The sequence below is a fragment of the Echeneis naucrates genome, chromosome 1, assembly GCF_900963305.1.
Source record: "Echeneis naucrates chromosome 1, fEcheNa1.1, whole genome shotgun sequence".
NCBI classification, from domain to species: Eukaryota; Metazoa; Chordata; class Actinopteri; order Carangiformes; family Echeneidae; genus Echeneis; species Echeneis naucrates.
Window position 1 is genome coordinate 18,724,663 of NC_042511.1, and position 22,156 is coordinate 18,746,818.

The 22,156-nt window shown below is 39.1% G+C and overlaps 1 protein-coding gene across 9 annotated transcripts in view; it reads right to left on the reverse strand.

Moving 5' to 3' along the window:
* Window positions 1-1,706: 1,706 nt before the first annotated feature.
* The window catches only part of npnta (nephronectin a), a 42,350-nt gene continuing 21,900 nt past the window's right edge, over window positions 1,707-22,156 (reverse strand). For 5 of the 9 annotated variants that reach the window (XM_029497271.1, XM_029497003.1, XM_029497254.1 and 2 more), the window contains 9 exons: window positions 19,443-19,562; window positions 17,987-18,106; window positions 15,193-15,327; window positions 13,694-13,816; window positions 11,970-12,398; window positions 6,629-6,718; window positions 5,447-5,545; window positions 3,366-3,625; window positions 1,707-3,093 (listed from right to left, as the gene is read on the reverse strand). In XM_029497271.1, coding sequence (XP_029353131.1) covers window positions 2,983-3,093; window positions 3,366-3,625; window positions 5,447-5,545; window positions 6,629-6,718; window positions 11,970-12,398; window positions 13,694-13,816; window positions 15,193-15,327; window positions 17,987-18,106; window positions 19,443-19,562 — 1,487 coding nt within the window. In that variant the 3' untranslated portion in view covers window positions 1,707-2,982. The remainder of the gene's footprint in view (window positions 3,094-3,365; window positions 3,626-5,446; window positions 5,546-6,628; window positions 6,719-11,969; window positions 12,399-13,693; window positions 13,817-15,192; window positions 15,328-17,986; window positions 18,107-19,442; window positions 19,563-22,156) is intronic. The other 4 variants (XM_029497291.1, XM_029497284.1, XM_029497278.1 and 1 more) reach the window with 1 other exon arrangement.

Here is a 22,156-nt window from a genome sequence, read left to right on the forward strand (position 1 = left end):
TATTGCTCTACTTCATCCTAAAGGTTATTTACCAGATTTACATCTAGTGACTGGCTAGGCCATTGATGCTGATTGAACTCATTGCCATGTTGATGAAATCTGCTTTTGTTTTATGACAAGATGCATTACTGTGTTAGAAGTACCCATTACAAGATGGTCAATTGTGGCCTTAGAGGAGTACAGGTGTTCAGTAATAACACTCATATAAGCTGTGGCCCAAAGTGTACCAAGACAACATTTCCGACATGTACGCCCCACCAGCAAAAACCTGGAATGTTGAAACAAGGCAGGTTGGACATTGATTCATGCTCGTACCAAAATGTGACCCTACCGTCTGTGCACCTCAGTATAAATCAATATTAATTGGCACCATTCTGAAAAACAAAACAAACAAACAAACAAAAAACACTGTACACAGACTGTGTTTCACAAATAATTAAACAAATAGCACCACGAAGGTCCTTGAAGCCGCAATTTTTTGGCTCATTCTCATGTTTGATGTGAACATTAAGTGAAGCTACTGGCCTGTATGTGCGCTCATGCATTGCACTGCTGCCACATGACTGGCCAATTGTATAAACTGCATCAATAAGCAGGCATTTTCTAATCAAGTGCTTGGTGAGTGTAATGAAATCAGAATAGGTAACATTAGATAGAGACAGAAAGCAATGTCATACTCCAAAAGCCACACCCACCGGAGGGGAAAACAATCAGCGGCACAATTTAAAAAACACTGTCCATTAGTTAGCTTAAAACATTATTTCAACATGTCATATTAGTATTTTAACACGCTAGCTGTACCAGAGAAAGAATGAATGCAACGCAATGTCGATGTCCCTTCTGTTTGCCTTAATTTTTATGGAGAAATGATCCCACTGAATGGCCGGAGGTGACATACATCAACATTTACAACTACCCGATGGAGTCCCCCAGGAATATCATCATTTAACCTAATAGTGATAAAAAGTTAGGCTACATCATCATTTTAAAGTGAACTGTTTCACATCTGCCCCACTTTATGGGGTTAAAACGTAGTTGGTGGATGTACGTTAGCCCTGGTTAGCTTCAGCTGCTACAGTTAGCCTTCATCTTACTGCCTGTATCCACTTCTCTCGTCTTAAAGGCTAATTTTTTCTGTTCTAAAAACTTAGATCAGGGTTCTTTATCCTGTTAGCAGATCACCCTATCACACAGCAGCTTTTGGGCATTTGTTTGTGATTGCTGGCACATGGAGAGTGACAAGAGACACCTTCACACAATACAAAATCAATGGAGAGATACTGATTGTTTTCCCGTCCGGTGAGGACGGGGCTTAAATGCCTTCCTTTTCCTCCTGGGCTTGATTCTTGATTCATTAGCATGTTTTTAGGCATCTGTGGATGTTGTTGAGATGATTGTCCCTGTAAATATGAGGAAATACATGTCAAAACATTGCGTATAGTCTCATTCATCCAGGTCATAGTCATATCGTTAGCCTATCATTAGCCTAGTCATCAGTCAAACCAATGGGTTGGGAACTAATGAAGCCCCTTGGATAAGAGACGAAACGTCTTCTTACACAAATCTAAGTCGAGTTGATTTCGATTCAGTTGTTGGCCGGATTCAACAGCACCCCCCCCCCCATTGTCAAAATTCAACAGGGAAGTACAATATAATTTTCTGGCTACAAGCATCAGAAAAAAGGACATGATTTGTTTCATTACAGGTGAGTCAAATGTACTTTATTTACATACTGGTCTGGATAAATCTGAATTTGGTGAATGCACCTATGTATACAGATAACCTCTATATTCAGCCAATGCCCTTCATTATTATAGCATACAATATGCAAATATGTGCTTTGCAAGTTAAAAACAGGATTATACCATAACACATGAACATACACACTTTGTGCACTTTTAACACTGCCTTGCACTACACAAGGTTTCAATCTGCATAAATGTCCTTTAATCAAAGTTGAAATACTAACCATTTTGAAATCCAATTGATTTTCATGTGTCTATTAGCAAAACGTATAACCCACACAATGAATGGGATCATGGATTCTGAGTATGTACAGACAATTACATTTACAATAATACAATTTGTGGAAGCCTATAAAGTTGTTGGTGTTGTTGTCTTTATAACAAACTGCACTTAATAAAACAAAGCACATACTGTATAATCGAGTAACTGCTGATTTGCAAGTGTCGCAAATTGAACACTGATGCTGTTTGACATATTTCAAGTATCGGAAAAACATGACGGCAGAGTGTTGAAACAACTTTAGGAGGCATCAATAAAAGATTCTGGCAGACAAAAGTGCTCATCATTCAAACTCTCCTCTGCTAAAATGACATTTTGAAATACTGTGACAACAAAAGAAAAGAACTGTTTCAGTCAAAACTGCTATAGAACAGTAGCAATACCAAAAGATCAAAATGGACCAACAAAATTTTGCCTAAACTGGCTCTGACTCTGTAATCCAGATTAGCACCAAATGATGACAATTTATCTTTTATAACTTCAAAGAAATGTATACCACCTCTGGCATTTCAATGATTTAAACAATAACAAAATGCACCCCTTGCCGCACATTTTTGTATCAAGCAAATAAAAAGCAATGGCTTGTCTTTTAAAGGATCGATGTAGGAAAAAAGCAGGATTCTAAGTGAGGGAATGATCCTCTCTCCAAGAATAAATGAAGCCAGTGTCTGGCTGGAAGGCTGCCACGGCTGTGTTAGGTGGAGGAAATTTCCATGGTAAGCAGATACATGCAGGTTTCAGAGTAACAAGGTGATGGAGTGAGAGGGAGGATGAGAAGAGAGTATTTTTCAAATATTGTTCACAGGATTCCTTGGGGTTGGGGGGGTGAGGGTCTAGATTTGGCTAGAGATCTGTGAGAGCCCAGGCACAGTGAGGGGGCGTCACAACGGAGTCAGTTCTCTTTGCAAAGATGTTCCCCTCATTTTCTTTCTGCCTTTTTTTTTTCTCATCTTTGAGTTAGAGTCTCCTCAGATTGTGCTCCTCTGTGCAGGAGCCTTTCCTCAGGGTGATGTCGTCGACGGCCATCTCTCCGCTCCTGCCTCGCCCTCGCTCCCCCTTCAGGATCACCTAGTGAATGACATCACACTGCGGTAGTGCCATAGAGGAAAAAGTAGCATATATGCTACTTCATGGTAAAAGAAAACTAGCTGTATTCCCTTTCAAAGTCGACATCTTCCTTCAACTTTATCAGATCTATTCTTTTGAGATGCTCTGTTTTATTTTTTTATCATGAATACAAACATTTCTCATCTCTACTGTCAAAAATGTCTGCAGAAATTAAAATTCAATAGTTGTTGCATGGTTGAAACTTTATGGCGAGTTTATTGTATTGTACTTACGCTTTCAAGGCCTGTGCCCCATAATGTGATTTGGGTGTGTCTCCAGCCATTTCCACCTGTCCGGCCCCAGACTGCCGGACTGTACTGCTTTCCTTTCTTCACAAACACTTGCAGCATGCCCACGTGGTGGCCTGCCAGTTTGTGGCGGAATGACAGGCACAGGTTGCCATCGTTCCAGGGAGGGGTGAGCGGGAGGACGAGCCGAGCCCCTCGACCACTCCTCTTGTTTCCTATCTCAGGAATAGTAAGGTACCGTCCACCTGGGGGTTCCAGCCACAGACAGAGTATGAGGACAAATTTAAGTAGCGGAGCCATGTTCCATACTTCTTTAACCTGTAAGCCATTTAGTACGCACAAATCCCTCCCTCCATTTTAGCTGCTACAGTCTTATTCAGGGATTTGGATGGACTTTAAACATGTGAGACTATTAAGTCTGAGTCATACAGGCAAACCAACACATGGATTTTTACAACCTATAAATACAATTTTGAAGTGAGAATACAATGTAATTCAAGGCAAGCTCATGAACAACATTTTTGTGAAATAAATTTGTCATTATCTACCATCTCTCTCTCTCTCTCTGTCCATCTATTTATAATTAGGCTCAATTGTTAAAGAGTTAGTTCACAATAGGGAAAAGCTCATTTGTAATATCAACTCTCATTTGTTATGACAGAATAATCAGGATAATCCACTGACTTTACCGAGTGGTTGCTGTAAACACTGGAAGCGGCCAACAGCAATGTCAATGGATTGTCCTGAACCAACATTTTTCCAGAAGGCTGTGTTCTGTGTGAATTTCACCCTAAGTTGTGATTTCTTACTAATAGTTTGATCTTTTTGGGTGGCAAAAAAAACAAAACAAAACTACTGCTATCCAGGTAGATTAGGTGCAGTGATCTTTAAAAATGTATTGTATGTGAGGTTTTTGTGGGGTGTTAAATGACACAGGTTCCAATAAACTGTATAATCACTAGAAGTGATGCAATAAAAAATAGACGATTGAAACGAACTTGACCCACTTATGTTTCAATTCAAAATATAGCTGGATGCCTGTGGCTTTTTATTGAAATGAATTCATGCATTTGTCATTGATATTATGCAGTTTTAAAAATTTAAAGTTAAAGCGCTTCCGGGTAATAATGTTGATGCATTTTGATTATGGAGTGGATCTGTGTATGCTGGTTTTAACCACAGGGAGTCCAATAAGGGAGGCCACAGACGTTTACTGCATAAATTATGAGGTGCCTCCAAATCTGTGCCAATTCTTAAGAGCTGTTTGTGTTTCCCTTTGGCTGTCCATTAGAAGAATTTAAATTGACAATAGTTAGATGTTTCAAAATACCCTCAAGATGTCGATAAGGACTGACACACATATAAACGAGACATTATTAAAATGCTCTTAAAAAACATTAAAAACATTAACCCCGGTCTCCTGCAAACTGAAAGGATGCCTTATGCAGAATTAGTCTTGGTCAGGGTTTAACTCATGATTTACTGCAAACAATTTTCCAAGTCTGGGCAAATCGTTATTTGCACTAATGAGTGAGCAGAAACTTGGCTGAGATGAGGCCTCAACTGAATGTCTGGAAACTTGCTTCTAGCAGTACAGACTAAGCCAGTTGGCATGGAATCCACATGTAGTTAGTGTCGCTTAAACAGTGCCAGTACGCTGCATTGTTTAGTCTTTACACCACCCCCACTTACACTCCTCTGAGTCCACTCAACATAATTCACCACAGCTTCTCATTGACTGAACCCAAACAAAAACAGTGTTGTGTTCCCATGTAATGTAAGCCACAGGTATCGGTGACAGGTGGTTTAATCCACTTCTCATTTGCATCACTTTGTAGAGCAGTGCTTTAATCTGCAGAGCAGAAACAATTTCTCTCAAGTAATTTTCATCTTGACCTGTAATTGAGCAGAACAAAACTGAGCTCCGTAAACTGTTTGACCTTGTGTGTGTGATAATCTCACTTCCATTTACTGACTATAAAATAAACAATTTTCCCTTTTTTTTTTTTTTTTTTTTTTTTTTGAGCATGTGAGTGAGAGAAGCTGGCCCAGGAGCCTTCAACTACCTGAAGGATCAGGCGTTGTCTCCCAGTGCAGGTCTCCGTCTTTGTCCCTGATCCAGCCACAAAGGCCGTCATCAAAAGAGCAGCTCAGATACCCTGACTCTGAGGAGAAGAAAGCACACTTTTCAGAGAAATGGAGGGACACACATGTAAGAAAGACTTCAGTCTGATCCCCATAATTCTTCACAAGAGCTCATGTGAGCTGCGAACTTCACAGAGCGCAAGATGACTGTTGAAAGTCCTTGTGGTGAACAAGCTGGTGAGAGAATAAAAGTGTCAACATTTGTCCTGTTGTAATCTCTGAGGGGAAGCGATAAATTGTGGGGAAAAAAAAAACATCTAATGAGTATGAAGCCACATAAATCACAAGTAGAAACACATTCATTTGAAAAACAACAAATATTTGTAACAGTGGAATTGGTAATTTCGGTGTGTATGTGCATATGACTGAATGTGCTGAATTACACTGAGAGAAAATGGTCATAATACTCAATGACTGGTGATTTCCTTCTTTTTGATGTTTCCAAGACAACAGCATTAACAGAGTGACTGTATTATCTGTATACTGTCGTACAAATTGGTTGGAAGATAAGAACATTCATCATTTTGTCCCTGAAGTGGTGTTACCAAAAAAACAAAACATTTCTCACGTGACCTCTGAGCCAATTAAAACACTCTTCTCACTGCATAGCAAATCATACGTTGAAAACCAAAATAAAGTAAGACAATGGGCATTAATCTGTATTTCTATTAACATCAATAAATCAAATAATGCAAATGATGGACAAAATGTCTCTTCACAAAATTTGTTTTCTCATTGTTCTTGTCGGAATTCTATGTCAGGCGCTGTGGGTCTTATGAGCAGAGCAATGATTTGCTTTCAAATGTTCAATTAATCATTGAAGCAGTCACGCAAGCATAAAGTGAAAAGAGAAGAATGTCTTGGGATGTGAGCCATTATTTAAACCGTTATGGCTGATTGTCATGTGTCATCTCCTGGTGAACGGCCAATCAAAACACATGTGGCCACTATCAGGCCTTCAGAGCCTTCAGCAACACTGCAGGAATTGGTTGTCAGTTTAATTTTTCTTCTTCTTTCTCTTCTGTCATCATTTAAGCTCTATGTGCCGCGACGAGCCGGGTTGCCCCTGACTGTTTTCACAAAAATGTGTTTGTTGCGTTTACCTGGGTCATCTTTGGCCTCATCTGCAGTGTTGCCAAGCTCAATGTCAAAATCGATGCCAAGAACGTTGTTATGTCCGTGGTTGCGAGGGACTGAGGAGAGAGGTAAAGGTAGGTTTAGATAAAGGATTAGCAAAGTTATTACATTTACTCAGTGGCATCTCTGTTTGTGGCTATTATGCAAGGACCCATCAATGTCATGGATTAAAGTCTGGTTATGCACCACAAGGAACTCGGGAGGGCAATTGTGAATTGTAACAGGAGAAAGGTCAACAGCTTAACTGATTCAACTCCTGCGTAAATGTTGGTGGTATAAAACCTGGAGCTACAGACAGCATACACACACACACACACACACACACAATTTAGGACACAACCAGTGCTGAAATTGCTTCTTTCCTTTCTAATGGGGTCATGCTGCCCAAAATACAATAAGCCAAGCTGTCCTACGAAAGGTCAGCTGAGAAGTGAAGCACAGAAAAGCGATTCATTTACAGGGACAAATTTGTTGCAGCAATGACACAATTAAATTCTACACTTAACATTTATTATAAGTTATTGCTGCTTTCATTTTTGTTCATTAAAAGTGTCTGTGTCAGTGGATGCAAAATACAAATAGACAGATAGACTGATTTTGCAGATTTGACAAACCAGAAGATTTTTATGTAATGAGACAATTCATGAGCATCAACACTATTCCCAGCAATCTCAAACAGATTCTCACCCATATGCTATATTTGTGCTGTAACCTGCACTCGCACTGCCAGTCTCCCAAAGCCCCAGGCATGCGGCCCCCACCATCAACCACACCACCAAAAAGGCCCAACCCCATGGGTCACACCGCCTAGCAGACTGCTGATGTAGTCTGTTAGTCATTGGAATCTGAATGCAAGGAGGTCACTGTATCGCCAGGCTCTCCAGCAATGCCAAACACATAGCTCTCTGAGCATCTGTGTTTGTGTGTGTCTGTGCTTTTAAGGAAATTCCCTGAGAAGTTTTGCATCTGGTTGTACAGCGGATATTTAAAAACCGAAAAAAAAAGAAGAAAAAAAGAAAAGAAAGAAAGGAAAAAAAAAAACAAAAAACAAATAAGCAAAATAACACAAAACGGTGATATGCTAATTAAGGGACAGGTCATTTGAACTACATGACTAGCAGTAAAAAGAAGCCATGATTGTCTATCACATCTTGATAATAAGTCCTGTGTACACCCTGCCCCTCACCCGGAGTGTTGGCTGGGATTGGCTTCAGCACCCACTGCGACCCAGAAACAGAACAGCAGTAGAAGATGGATGGATGGAACTTGATAGTATACTTAAGCCCCCACCACCCATCCAGAGGATTTTGAAAATATAAACTAGAGCTGGTTGATAATTATTTGCAGGTGTATCTCACTGACTGCATCTAAAGAAATGAAGTAAAAACACTACAAATAAACAGATAAATCTGACCAAAATAAATAATTGAAAGTTTAGCTTTGAAAAATCATTCATGCTCCCACAAACAGTGTCCTAGTGTGTTTGTATGCTCTGTAGCACTGTCAACAGTTTTCATGCGAATTTTCCTTTGAAAGATTTTCAAATGAAAATCTTTCACAGCAAGGTTAGTCAATCATCCGAAATATAGTACAGCATTCTGTCTGAAAAGACAAAATGTTTCAAACCCTTGAAAGGATTTGTATTGATAGTGTTGAGGTATTGGTAGAATTTTAAAGATATCTCCCAGATCTTTAAATCTCAGCACATCAAACACAAAGCTTCATACGACTTGATTTTGGTTTGTAATTTGAGGGGTGTGAGTTTGTTCAACTATGTTGTAACACTTAATACTGAAGGTTAACACACTGGCCACTCCACTTTCCTTTGTAGTCTGTTTCATCCAATTATTATTATTTCCTATGTACGACTATAGCCACAATCAGAATAATTTTTTCATGTTTGGAAATAAACAGTATAGCTGCTATTCTATATTTAAAGAGCACATTTCAATTTAATATATAATAATATTTAATATAATAATATCTTTTATTCACAGGGTATGGAGTTATCCTACTCATATTACTCACTGGATGAAAGGTTTCTTTACTCAAAAGGCCATCTTTTATGGAACCTTGTTTTGGGTCTAAAGTATGCACATTAAAAAATTTTCTATTCAGTCTAGATGACATTGAAAGGGTTTTATTTGTCTTAGGAAAAAGCATATAGTCCTTAAAGACAGGTATTGGGAAGTACCTTTTATCTGTTTTGTTTTGGGTTTTTTTTTTTTTTTTTTTTTGAGAGAGAGAGCTACACAAGTACGTTGATAGAGCTAGAGCTTAGCTTAGAGTTGAAGCAGCTGATAGAGATCAGCCTTACAAAAATTATTTCTTTTAACTGATTTCTTGCGATTGTTTAATAATCTAGCAATGTTATTGAAGGTTTACTACTTTAACCTAAACAACGAGCTTTTGAGCATTAATGTAACCAAACAGTGTATTCTCATATATGCAACGGTGAGTATGGACAAACAACCGACAAACAACTTTATGTACTGTAAATGACCTTATCCTAATGCCGGCAACAATGCTCTGCGTCATAAAGGATCACTTCCCTGAGAGAAAATTTGCAGGTTGGTGTGAATTTTGTGATTAGTGCCAACCAAAATGCATTATAGGGAAGCTGTCCTTGACTTCCTGCTACTGTGTGGAGATGATGATTTTTACATTTAACATACATGGAGATGTTTGTGAAAACTAAACTTGACACCTATATGCCATATCTGTGCAAGTGCTGCAGTGATTAGGAGAATTTTTCATAAGGGCACCTGTCGGGTGCAGATCAGTGCATAGGTTGTTTACACAGCAGGAGAGAGAGGGAGAATGTGAGAGAGAATAGAGATATGTGAGCGAACGATTATTCTGGCAATGGGAATAGGGGGTTGTCTTGTTAGTTTGTCGTTAGCAGTCAAGCTGTTTATGCAACGGTTGTGGTGGGTCAAAAGTCACTGCACGCCATTGCTATGTGGCTCTTTAGGTCTGAGCCCTTATTGGATGAAACACATGGTGCTATTTATCTATTTGTGCTGATGTTTTTTTAACATCAGGCTACCATAATTTGTTTTGCTTTATTGTTTGCTGAACTGCTCACCTGCTGGCTATAAATTCATATTTCACAAACTGCTCATGAAGAAGAAATAATTTTTTTCCAAAATAGTGATAATTTCTCGAACTTAAAATAAAAGTTTGGCAATACAACTTTTTCCTATATATATGTAATGCACTATCAAAGCCCGCAAATGTATTACACAGCCAGTCTTGGCTTAGGAATAGTTATGCTAATGGATGTGAATTGAAAGGAAACTACAAAGTTCTGAATATTGCTCTTAACACAGCACACACCTGCGCTTGAGGCACAGTTAAGGTGTTCCTTCCTTCTCTGAGGCTCTAATTGAAATTATTCCTATTTCTGTGTAATTATTTGAATAATCACTCTGCAGTGTCTCTCCTCCTTCCCTCCCTCATCTTATTCAAACCATCTTCAGGATGCTCTGATTTGGAGAACTGCTTTGCTGTGGCTATTTGATTGACGTCTCCTTCAAGCAGTGCAGACAGCTGTTACTGAAATGTTCTCTCCTCTTTCCTTTTTCCAATTATGTGATGCCATCTGGCTAGGTGATTAGGAATCACAGTGTCACACCTCTTGTGGTGTGCTTTCGTAGTTCCAAGAAACATTTATGTGTTCAAGCAGCTTAATGTTGAGTTTTGATGAAAACAGACTTTTGTTGTGCAGACAAGGATGTTTTGGGTAATTTACAGTTGGGGCATCTGGACATCCATCTTCTGAATTCTCACTCAGCTGTTTTTTTCCGTACAAAATGAAAATGCACTGGAACTACTCCTTGAGTAATTCCAAGCAGATCTACAAACAACTGAAGCAAAAAAGATGGCATCAATCACCATAAATCTTTAAAAATATCTCACAAATGCATTGTTCAATTTCTAGAGGCTAAGGAATTTCACGGGACAGATGGGCACCGGAATTTTTACAGTTTTTTATACTTGTGTATAAGGAATAATGTCTTTTGCCCTTTTGCAGGTTTTTACATTAAGTTCAATGAGTTCAACCTGGCCAGCAATGCAGATTCTTCATGTGTCTAGATTTCACATCACACTTTTTATTGTATTTGTTGCAAGCCAGAACAATAATAGTATATAATCGTAGGATTATCTCATTAAAAGGTACAAAAGATGATTGTGGCAAATTATCATCTCTGTTAAAGCCAAAAGAAACAGTGTCTTAGTTTGTAATTCAGTTATGCTATTAGGTTTTGATCAAGAAAGTCCTACTAAAACAAAGACTAATGAGGAATTTCGAACACAGTTTGTTTCAAAAATCCATGCTTGGCAGGGAGCACTGTGTGACAATGGGGATCAAACAGCAGTTTGGCTGCACCATTTAGTATTTCTAACTACAGCCAAAGACATAGTTACCCTGAGAGGAAGATATTTTTTTACAATTATAAAATATAAACAGTATATAATAAGTGTGAAAAATGTGTCATCATCCTTAAAAAAAGGGGGTATTATTTCCCAACAATCTGTATGTCTACTTTAATTTGAGGATTTACATATTCACCTTGAATTCTCACATAAAAGACAGGTACTATCACAGTGGGAGCCCTGTGTGGAGTTGGATATCTAGTCTGTACATTTGGTTTCAATCATTGGCAGTTCACCTTCGAAAAAATTCTATCTGAATTTTCTCTGCCAGATTTTTACAGTTTAAATCTGCCATGTGCCATAAGCAAAGTGTGATAAGTTACTGCCACACATTCATGTGTATTATTACAAAAAGGATCTGTCACCTGTGAGGTAAATATAATTTCTTATTCCCCAGAAAGTTGCATGGACATCGCAGACCACCAAACATGAAATCACAGAAATTAGGATTTGCTGATGCTCCATCATTTCACTATTGTGTTTTCTGACAATTTTAACTGGAATATATTTTTTGTGCAATGTAAATTAGTTTTGATTATCGTGTTTTAGGATGTCCCAAAACTTAACTCTTATGGTTCACAATCACCATAAATCTTAATTTGAAACATCAGCATCTGCTTTCAGGGAAAAAGCTAAAGAGGCAGATCTTACCCTCAGGGAAAGGTTAAACACCTAATACCAATGAGAATGGATGTGTGACTTCACTTGGCTGTAGGAAAGCTTTGTTTTGTGTGTTGGCAAAACTTTCATTTTAGATACTCTAGAATTTGGAACGCTCTTTAAAGCAGTTTCTTTTTCCACTTTTGCAAGAATGCTATTAGGTATGTAGAGATAAAACACCTAAAATCATCAAAATGTAGTTCTTACTGTGGACGTCCCCTCTCTGCTTGGTGACCTCCTTCTGGATGGTGTTGTCTACCGGAGTGATTGGTGGTGGCACTAGGGCTTGTCTGGTGGGAACTGCTGGTCTTGGAGGGCTGTAGGGCTTGCGCGTTGACACTGGGGGTTTCCTGTTTGGGATGAAGGGCTTCCAGGTAGGAACTGATGGCTTGAGTAGAGGTGGGGTGACCCTCTTTGGAGGCAGAGGTGCCTTGGTCACAGTTTTGGCTGTTGTCGGTGTTGTGGTGGTTATTGATTTGGGGATAAAATGGAAGGTTCTTTTCGGAGTCACTGGTGGGCGGTGGGTGGTGGTTGTAGTGGTGGTGGTCCTCCTCTGATCCAAGTCAGGGATGTGGTTGTGATAACTTGGCAGCTGTTTTCCTGGTCTTGGGGGCTCGATAGCCACCTTAGGAATGGCTGAAATAATAAGAGAATGCAGATGGAGCAATGAAATATGAGCACTTAGGAGTTAATGAGGCAGTGAATTGGACACTAACTGCAATTATTAGCCTGACTTTTGCAGCAGAGGATTTCTTTCATCTACCAAGGCTTCTCCTGATATCTATTAACTAAATGTTAGCATCCTAAATATTACAGATGTGAAAGTTTATACTTTCAAAGGCAACCCATAAAATCAGTATGCTGAGAGTTCACATTTGATCTTATGGAGGCAAAACTTTACTCTTTTTCTTTTTTTTAATGTGACTGTTGAAATAGACAGAGGGAATAGTTAATGGTCGCATGGTAAGTGCTTTCAAAATCTAAAACTGCGGAGGCACCCCAGGAGCAGATGAATATCTACTTTTGCAAAATTGATAATGGTTTCCTAAAAAAGTCTCTTTTTTTTCATAATTGTCTTGATTAGCAATTCTTTGTGTGCTCATAGCCACAGGCTTCACAGCATCAGATGAATGCTGCTGTGTGGAATGATGTCTGTGTTTGTGGGCTGCTCTGCTCCGGAGAGAACCCTTGCTATTCTGATGACGATAAAGTCACCTCCTTTTCCTTTGTTCCTCCACACATTCTTTATGCCAGAAATTGGGGGTTTGGTGGATGGTATTTTTGGCTGTGGTGACAGGTTCATAAGGGTTTCATGAATGAGGAATGAGAGTGCACAAAGGCAGTAGGTTTTGAACTCAGATAATGCCCTCTCAGATTGCAGGCAACTTTGATATGTGATACACAAGTAGGATGTTGCAGCTGGACTCCCGGAGCACTTGTGTCCTACACTCTTTGGTCAATTGACAGGGTGAAGTATTTTCAGCATTGGATGCCAGGAGCTATCCTCTCTGCTTTAAGGACTGTTAGTTGTGTCTGTGAAATGATTAAATAACTCAAGAGAATAAATGACTTTTTATCTACTGAGGCATTGTGAAAAACTGCAGACACACAGACTAACGAAATGCAAGCAGAATGAGACAAACTGCCAGGGAATAAAATATTTCACTTTCCTCTTTTTTGGCTGATGTCAAAACTGGAGTCAAGGTTCACTCAGGGCGTCCGTGATAAGGGTGAAGGCTGATTTAAGTAAGGAATGGTAGCCATTACAAAGAAAGGAATTTCAGTCTACTTGTAGGGCCATTCCTCCCTCTTCCTTGCTCTTGTACTTTTTAAAAAAAAAAACATGGGCAAAGAAAACAAAAAAAGTGAGGCCTCAACCCTCTTTGCAAAAAGTGAACATCGGGGGCCAAGGTTTTGTTGTCAATACTTACGTTTGCAGTCATGGCCCATCCCCCTATAGCCGTCTTTGCATTTGCACTTGAATGAGCCCGGTGTGTTGTAGCAGGTGGCAGAGCTGCTGCAGTGGCTTTGACCTAAGGCGCACTCATCCACATCTGAAAGATAATGGGAAGAATGACAACATTCAGATACTGGGTGCAAGTGTAAAATGAACATAAGTTGAATATCAAAGGCTGTTGGCTTCACGTGAACTCCAAGGAATACTCAAAGCTTGTGTCAAATCCACTGAAAGCATGCACATGAATCACAGGGATCCTTCTGTGTATCCCAGAGCAAAATCTCAGAAAGAGTAAAAGAGAGTGGGAGGTCTCTGAAGAGCTTTAGGGGCAACAGCCATCATTTAACAGTTTTTCTGTTTAATGTAGTTTTTCTACAAAGTTTGTTCTAAATAAAAAAAAGAATAAATAAAGATTTGAAATGGTGTGTTCTCCATATGACATGGTGTTTCAAATTAATTGAATTTGTGTGGAAGACTATTCATAAATATGGCACATATCACTGGAAAGGGCTGATGGGACAAAATTTAATGACATAAAACTGAATGAGCTGCTTGAATTAGTTTTGCAGCTGTTTTGGTGCAAGTTCATTATATCTGAAGAATTCTGGAGTATTTTTGCTTCCTCTTCTCATTTTATTTATTTACTTCTTCAGCTCCATTAAATCACACAAATACATGGCACATAGTTGAATTTTATTTTCAGTCCAAATCTATTATTTGCCTTAATTTGAAATATTGTTTCCACGTTGGTAATGTTAGTTTTTACTATCAATGGTTTTATCCCTTAGCCCTAATTTAATAGACAGTCCAACTCAACATATATAACTATTTTGATTTTAGTTATATTTTGAGTACATACACTTATAATGGAAAAACATGTCTAGCTCTTCTGATGATATAAAAGCACTAACACTACAATATATAAAATACAATAAAATATATTCAGTAATTCAAATTATATATTGGTCCCAATCCAATTCCTTTAAATATCAAAAGTAAAACTACTCCTGACACCTTACAAAGTGTATATAATATATTAAGTAGTTGTTTTGTTGTTGTTTATTTTCTATTTAATTTTTTTAAGCTAATTTAAACTGCTACGCTGTTACACTGTTAAAGATTTCATCTCCACCAACTAATCCCATTTTGTAAGATTATATGCTTTCAAAGTAAATCTAATGTAAAATTTACCACTTAGTACAGCTGCAGTGGAATGAAAAGCAAGAGAGAAAAAAAAAAAAAACATTTCAAGAGATGTGTTACTGAGCTTCTAACATGACACAAGAGCACCCAGTTCCTGCAACAGTGGTGATGCGCTTTATTTTCACAACAGGAGCAGAATGTCCATTTTCTCTTCGTGTTGGATTTTATTTATTCTTTGTTTTTTAATTGTGTCATCAAAAATAACTGTTTTGAGTCAAAACATCTCAGTTAGCTTTTAAAAGCCTCACTGTAGAGGCTGTGTGACAGTACCTATGCATTGGTATTTCCCATTGATATATTGCAGGTCAAACCCTTCGAAGCACTTGCAGATGTAGCTGCCAAAAGTGTTGATGCATTTCCTGAACGTGGGACACACAGCTGTTCCTGCTGCACATTCATCCACATCTACAAAAGAAAGAAGAGAAAAAAAAAGCAGATCATTGAACACAAGATATTCAAATTACCATGTAATGTATTTGCAATTTTTCCACTAAAGCTGCCCTTGAGAGTTGATGACCTACAGCCCATAATGCATTCAAAACAACACAGAGTGATGGAAAACTTTGAGATGAGAAAAGGCAGTTTAAACATTTCTACTCATACCAGATGACTTTTTTAACATTCACTGGTTAGTATTCATTTATGAACAAAGCACATTATGCATTCTGTTCAGTGAGCAGAATACAGTACACAACCTTGCTTTATTATTTAATGACCTATTCTAAGTATCTCTGCTAATCACCTTTAGAGGCGTTTGGGCATTAATATTTAGACGCAGAGCGGCTCCAAGCATTTGCCTTGAAATCATTAATTTATCTGCTGCATAATGCTGCTGAGGCACTGTGGTGGCGAAGGGGCTGTTATTTAAAAGGGCCCTAAAAACACAGACACCTGGATCAGCTGGGAATACAAGCAAGCAAAGAAAGTTGGGAGAGCTCCCTTATCCCCTTGAGAGCATCTGCTGAGGTTCTCATCAGCAAGGCACTTAATCCCAAACTATTCCAGTGGTGCTGGTTAATGCACAACAGTGGAACGCTATAGCTGCATTTATTCATCTACTGATGGGGGTGAATAATTCTATTCCACACAGATATAAATGCAGAATTATTCGTCTTTATACACAGCATGTTGTTCCGCATTCCTGTTTTTAGACCTGCTATGGCTTTTCTGAACACACACTTATATTAGACAATGTTCTCTTGGGCACTTTCCTTTTCCTTGACTGCTTGTCTGGAAATGTGAGCAAATTCTCAAAAAAGAGGCAATATGAGACTAACTTCAGTCCAAACTGGAAAAGTAACACAAAACATCAATTGTCTTTGTCATTAATCAAGGGCTTCAGGGTCGCTGTTTCATCACAGGCCAAACAAGTGAATTCTGCCTTTTAGTAGATCTGAAGATTTCCCCACATTTCTCACATTTGATCATTGATGCTGTGACTAAATCAAGAATAATGAAATGAAATCCTCAAAGAGCTAGAAGCTTGAGACAAATGGGAAAATTACTCACTTTGACTCCTACATGAAAGCAAAGAATAAAAACTATAGATCAAATGTCTTATAACATAAAACTAGTGCTCCACTAATATTTTACTTTAGTTTGACAAATGTGCTGTAGTCATGATGACTAATGTTAGCAAAAGTGGTAAAACCCTGATTTTATGATTTAATTGTATCCCTTATATTTTTTCTAATCAGTCTAATCAGGTAACCAGTCGCTACCTTTTTTATTATTATGATTATTAATTACATAATTGCACATATTTGAGGGGTACTAAATATACTATTATATGATTTCTCTGATTTGCCACACTTCAGAGAAGCACTTTCCAGGCCCAGTTTGGTTTTCTTGTTTCAATTTCCTCTAATGTTCTCATATTTCACTGTTATTTGTAAACCCCTATTAGTGTTCTATGAAAATATTACCTTGATGTTATTCCTATTTTAATAATACTTGCTGCATTGAGTTTCTACCAGTGCGGTAGCGGTGCAGCTCCAAGGATAATAAAAGTACCACATAAATATTGCTCAGCATGATCACAAACAATAACGTGTGTATGAGACTGCTGCTACAGTATCTAAATAGGATTTAGTAATAAGTAAGTGCCTGAGTCTTTTAGGCTGGGTAATCTGTAATAAACAGAAGTAAGTTGCCTGATGATGACGATTCATTAGATTTTCTTCTTAAGTGCAACTTACAAGGGTTGACAAATGCAGGCCAAGGTCACTTTTACAGCTAGAACAAAAATGTGTCGACACCTTGCACAACATCATAATGAGTAAAAACAGCTCTGAATCAATGCAAACTCCCCCTTCTGAGGCTCTGGCTACTGGAAGGAATATATCTCCATAAATATGATTAGAAACTCTCCATAGAACTGCCCATAAAACACTTGCGTGCAGAGGCATCCGGAAGCGTTCCATTTAACTGGTGTAACACCTTTGCCAGGAAATCTTTCCATCCTCCCCTCCATTTCTCTTTGTGATTGATGTCTGTCCTCCAAGAAAATCACCCCCCATTAGCAAAGCCTGCACTTAAGCGGGACTATATGGCAGAGTGACAGGAACAGCTCAATATGGGACAGCCTGTATATGAAGCCGACGCAGAATAAGTACCTGAACTGGCCCCTGTCATCATGTTTGTTACCAATCTCAGGAACTGTGCTACGTAACACTGGTCATGAAAGGAGGAAGGGGATGCTAAGTGTAGGTTTGGAGGGGCTGAGGTTTGCCTGATCACATTTCTGCTGTAAAAGCTGGAGGAAGGATGTTGTATAAAGTCTCTTGCTGCTTGACAAGGTTGACAAATTGCTGGGTTTCTTGATTAGAACAAAAAAAAAAAAAAACTACACTGCATGTTCACTTCCATGTCTTTCTTGCCCTGCCAAAGCATTCATACTTGATTATTAATCAGCTAATTTAAAAGCTGAGGAGAAACAGACCCACTCACCCAAGCACATAGTTTTTCATTTGTGATGCTACATATGAGTTCCTCATTGACTGGGTTGGTTAATATGAAAGCTCAGTTTTCAGGCCTGCGGAGATATATAAAGACTGTGACGCACCCACACAGGTTCTTCCATCTGGAGCCAGCTGTAGCCCTGGTGACGGACACTGACACCGGACCTCTCCTTTCAGCACCTCACAGCCATACTGGCAGTTGGCCATGCCACAAGTGCGAGCATCTGATGGACACAGGTGAAAGACAAAACACATTGATGCATGCTGGTGCCCTGAGTTCATTCTGCTCTCACTCCCACTCCCACTCACACTTGCTTTCTCTCTAATATAAACACTCGCACGTTATCCTCCAGCCAGTGAGAGTCACTTGGCTGCCTTTTCTGATATTAGTCCGGTTGACCCAGGGGTGCTGGCAGCAGAAGAGCACACACTCATTCTTGGATCCCTGTGCAGTGCAGCCACTCTGCGCTCAAACCCTGCCCATGCAATCTTTCCCCTTCAACTTATATCCTTTCCTACAGTTGAAGCCTCATAATCCATCTCCATCCTATCAAAGTATAGAGTAAACCTGTTGCTGAGCCATTCTGGCCAACCTAAAATAATCATGTAATGGAACAGATTTTGTTCAGTCTCTCTTGATAACTTTGGACCCTAAAAAGGAAATTAAGTGAGGCTTATGCTGCTGCTGCTACTTCAGCAGCCGCAGGCACCCTGGAGTACAGTTTGATGACTGAGACAGGACAGGCTGATTAAATGCTACAGTGATCTATTGATCAAAGCAGTGGCAGGGGAGCACAGAAGAGTAGCGTGGTGTGTAACTCTATCCTGCGATCATCACACAACACCTAGAATGGTTAGAGATCATAATGGCGGGCATTTCAGACTCGAAGAAAGAGAAAATGTATTTATCGTCTGATTTAAAAAAAAGCAACAATTATTTCATTGAGTCATGCAATCCCTTCAGAAAAGCAAACAAATAAATAAATAAAAAACAAACAAATAAAAAAAAAGAGCAGAATATAGTTACCGATGGGACTTGGGCAGACATCAACTCCCTATTCTGCCAGTAAGCCAGTAAACTCTGTACCTTATCTTGACGATCTAAAGCTAATGTTTCTTACTTATTTTTTTATTTTAGCTATCTTTGGATTCTTCACAGGGGTTCTCCAGACTGTAGAGCTGATACAACGAAGAAGCTCAGCATTGGACTTTAATCAAAACAGTCCATCAGAGGGTTGTGAGGCAGCTGTCGGACAGATTCATATGAGCGGGTAAAATGTATTTCCTAATGGATTGTGCATGTCATGAGCACTGCCCCATGCAGGAAATCAGATTATCATATATGCAGTGAAGAGAAGAGAAGCTTCACAGTAGCACACCGAACTGCTACAAAGCCGAGGAGAGAAGAAATTTTGAAAATGAAAGAGAGGAGATTTGGAAAGGAAAGAAAAGAAGAGGAAAAATGGATCAGGACCAAAAATATCCACAATTCAGGCAACAATACAAACCGTATGTACAATCATAAAGACGAGTGTGTGTGTATCAGAGAGACACACTCACTTCCACAGCTCCCGTCAGGCATCAGCATGTAGCCATTCAGGCAGTAGCACTTGTAACTCCCGTATGTGTTCATGCACCTGTGTTTACAAGGCCTCGGCTTCAGCCCGCACTCATTCAGGTCTGCAGATAGAGAGAGAGAGAGAGAGAGAGAGAGAGAGAGAGGCCCAAACAGAGCGGAAATTAATCAGAGGGCAAAGGTGAAGAGGTCAATGTTGAAGCTCAACCAACCCATTTATGTTTGTGTTAAAGGTATTTTTATGTTTGTGTTTAGGAGGGGTTGACTCGGGTGTTGCCATGTTCTGACAGGCCCACAGCTCCCCTCGTTGATGATTAACAGGAAGCCAGTGTCAACTGTCAACCTGACAATAAAAGACGCCATTATCACCCTGAGTCATGACAGCTTCATAATGATGTAGCCCAACCACCCAGCATTCGTTGATTGATACGCATATTTTTTTTTTTTTCCACTTTAAAAAGGAGTTAGTTAGCAGTCAATAAAGCAATAAAGTGCTTTTTAGAAGATGATGCTGGAAGCAGGAAACAGGGAGGGCTCCAGGGAGACAGGAATATGTTCTGAGCTCAATTCCTGTCAGATGCTTATGCAAATTTTACCGTTATACCGGTATCACAGCAGACACTTGGCTAGTCAAACACAGGTGTAACTAATAACATTATTAATGTCTGCATCCTATTTTTTTTTTTTTTTTGTCTCAGGCATATGGCACTGTGGGTGCCGCCTTACTGCTGAGACACTCTTTAACAGAGCTGAGCCGTTGTATCATTATTGGTTACACTTGTGTGCTCCCAGCCACAAGTCAAAGAGATAAAGTCCTCCATGAGAGGGGTTTATAGGAGCTGGGTTAAACAAATAAAGTCATACATTTACGTTTCACTACATTAACAACTGCAGCAAAGGCAAGAAAAGATGATAACATTAACAATGTCTGAGCTCCTCTCCGATTCTTCAGGTGCACAACCCCATAGGGCTGTGCATGTTACCTCACTGACACTCCTGAGTAGAACAGAGCCGCCATTAAACATTATTAGCTACACTTTGTCCTTCCTGCCAGAAAAACTCGAAGTGTCAGTCATGAGAAATGTTTTCATGCCTGAATGAATCTGTTTATTTCTTTCTACTGAACTGAAAGTAACCGCAGCAAATTTCACAGCATGCACACCCATTAACAAAAAAAGGCTTTATGGACCCTTTACGATAATTGGGAGAAAGATTTATGAGGCATTTTTGTCGTTTTTATCTAAATAAATAAATAAAAATGCAGGAACAGTATTCAGTATTCAATCTCTTAAAAAGAGTTTGGTTTCTCCCACAGCAGCTATTTTGGAGACCCTTTCTGACAGAAAAAGCTTCTTACTTATAGCATTGAAACAAACGGATGCTTTCCATCTGTGCATGTAAGACACAAGGGCTCTGTTACTGTGCATGATGGCTCGCTGGCTGAAAAATATAAAAGAGCTGTCATTAAAACCAGCAGCTACACTTGTGCTTCTCTGGCAAAGACTATAATAATAATAATAATAAAAAAAAACAACAACACCTACCATACCAGACACATTCCTCCTAACAGAGTATTCATCATGCTGTGGAATGTAAATGATTACTTTCATTAATATAACTGAGAATCTTTGTAGTATATTTGTACATATGGTTATGCTAAAGTCAATAATGTGTATGGACAGATTCGATTCAAGTCCTATTGCCTTGAGAAAGGGAGAGATTATGGAGTGTGTCCTGGAGCAATGTTACTCTGACACAGAGACACACTTTGCTTTCAACCTTTTTTTTTTTACTCCTAAAGCAATTCGTAAGATTAATTTTCCTCATAAAGAAAATGGTGTATCGTTTCTTGCAGCGTATCACTGAACTGAAGAGGGACAGGCTGTTGAGGCATGTTATGACTACTTATAATGACAAGATGAGCTTCTTCCATGACCAAAACTCTCGGTCACAGCCATTTTTAAAAGAACACATCCTGGAAAAGTTTAAAATTGTATATTTACTTGTACTCTTAATAATACTTTGCAGTAATCCTGCTTCTACTTTTGTAGTACAGTGCCGAGCTGCGATGTGTAATCATCACAGTAATTGTGGTCCCCCCCCCGGGCCCTCATTATGGGCCCGGGGGGGGGACCACGGGGGGTCTGGGAGCACCAGACCCAAAAGGTAAAAATCCAACTTGAGACTACACAGGGATCCATCTCACTGCAATGATGAAGAAATATAAATAACCTAAATTGGGGGCATTACCAACTGCTGCTGGAATGCAGTAGAATCATCACAAATAGATTGCATTTCACTGTACAGCACATGGGAGGTCATTTTCATCTCTGCCGACTACAGTGTAAATGGCAGACATGTTTAGCACCATGGACATTTGCAGGGTACATTCTTTTAATGCCACAGAGCTAATACATTTAACAGATACCACAGATTAATATGGATGAATGATGGAGCAGATGCCCAGTTTGAGCGCACTTTCTATTTATGGGAGCCCCCATTTCTCAACTAAACCAAGTTGGCTGAATAAATGACGTGGTGTCATTGGGCTTAGAAATTCATCTGGTAAAAATATCAGTTCTTGAATGCATTTATTATAAGATGACCACTCTTGGGTAAGATTTTACTTTATCTATATCCACCTTTTTTTATCCGCTGGATCAGTGAATTTAAAAAGGATTAAATGATTGCACAAGGC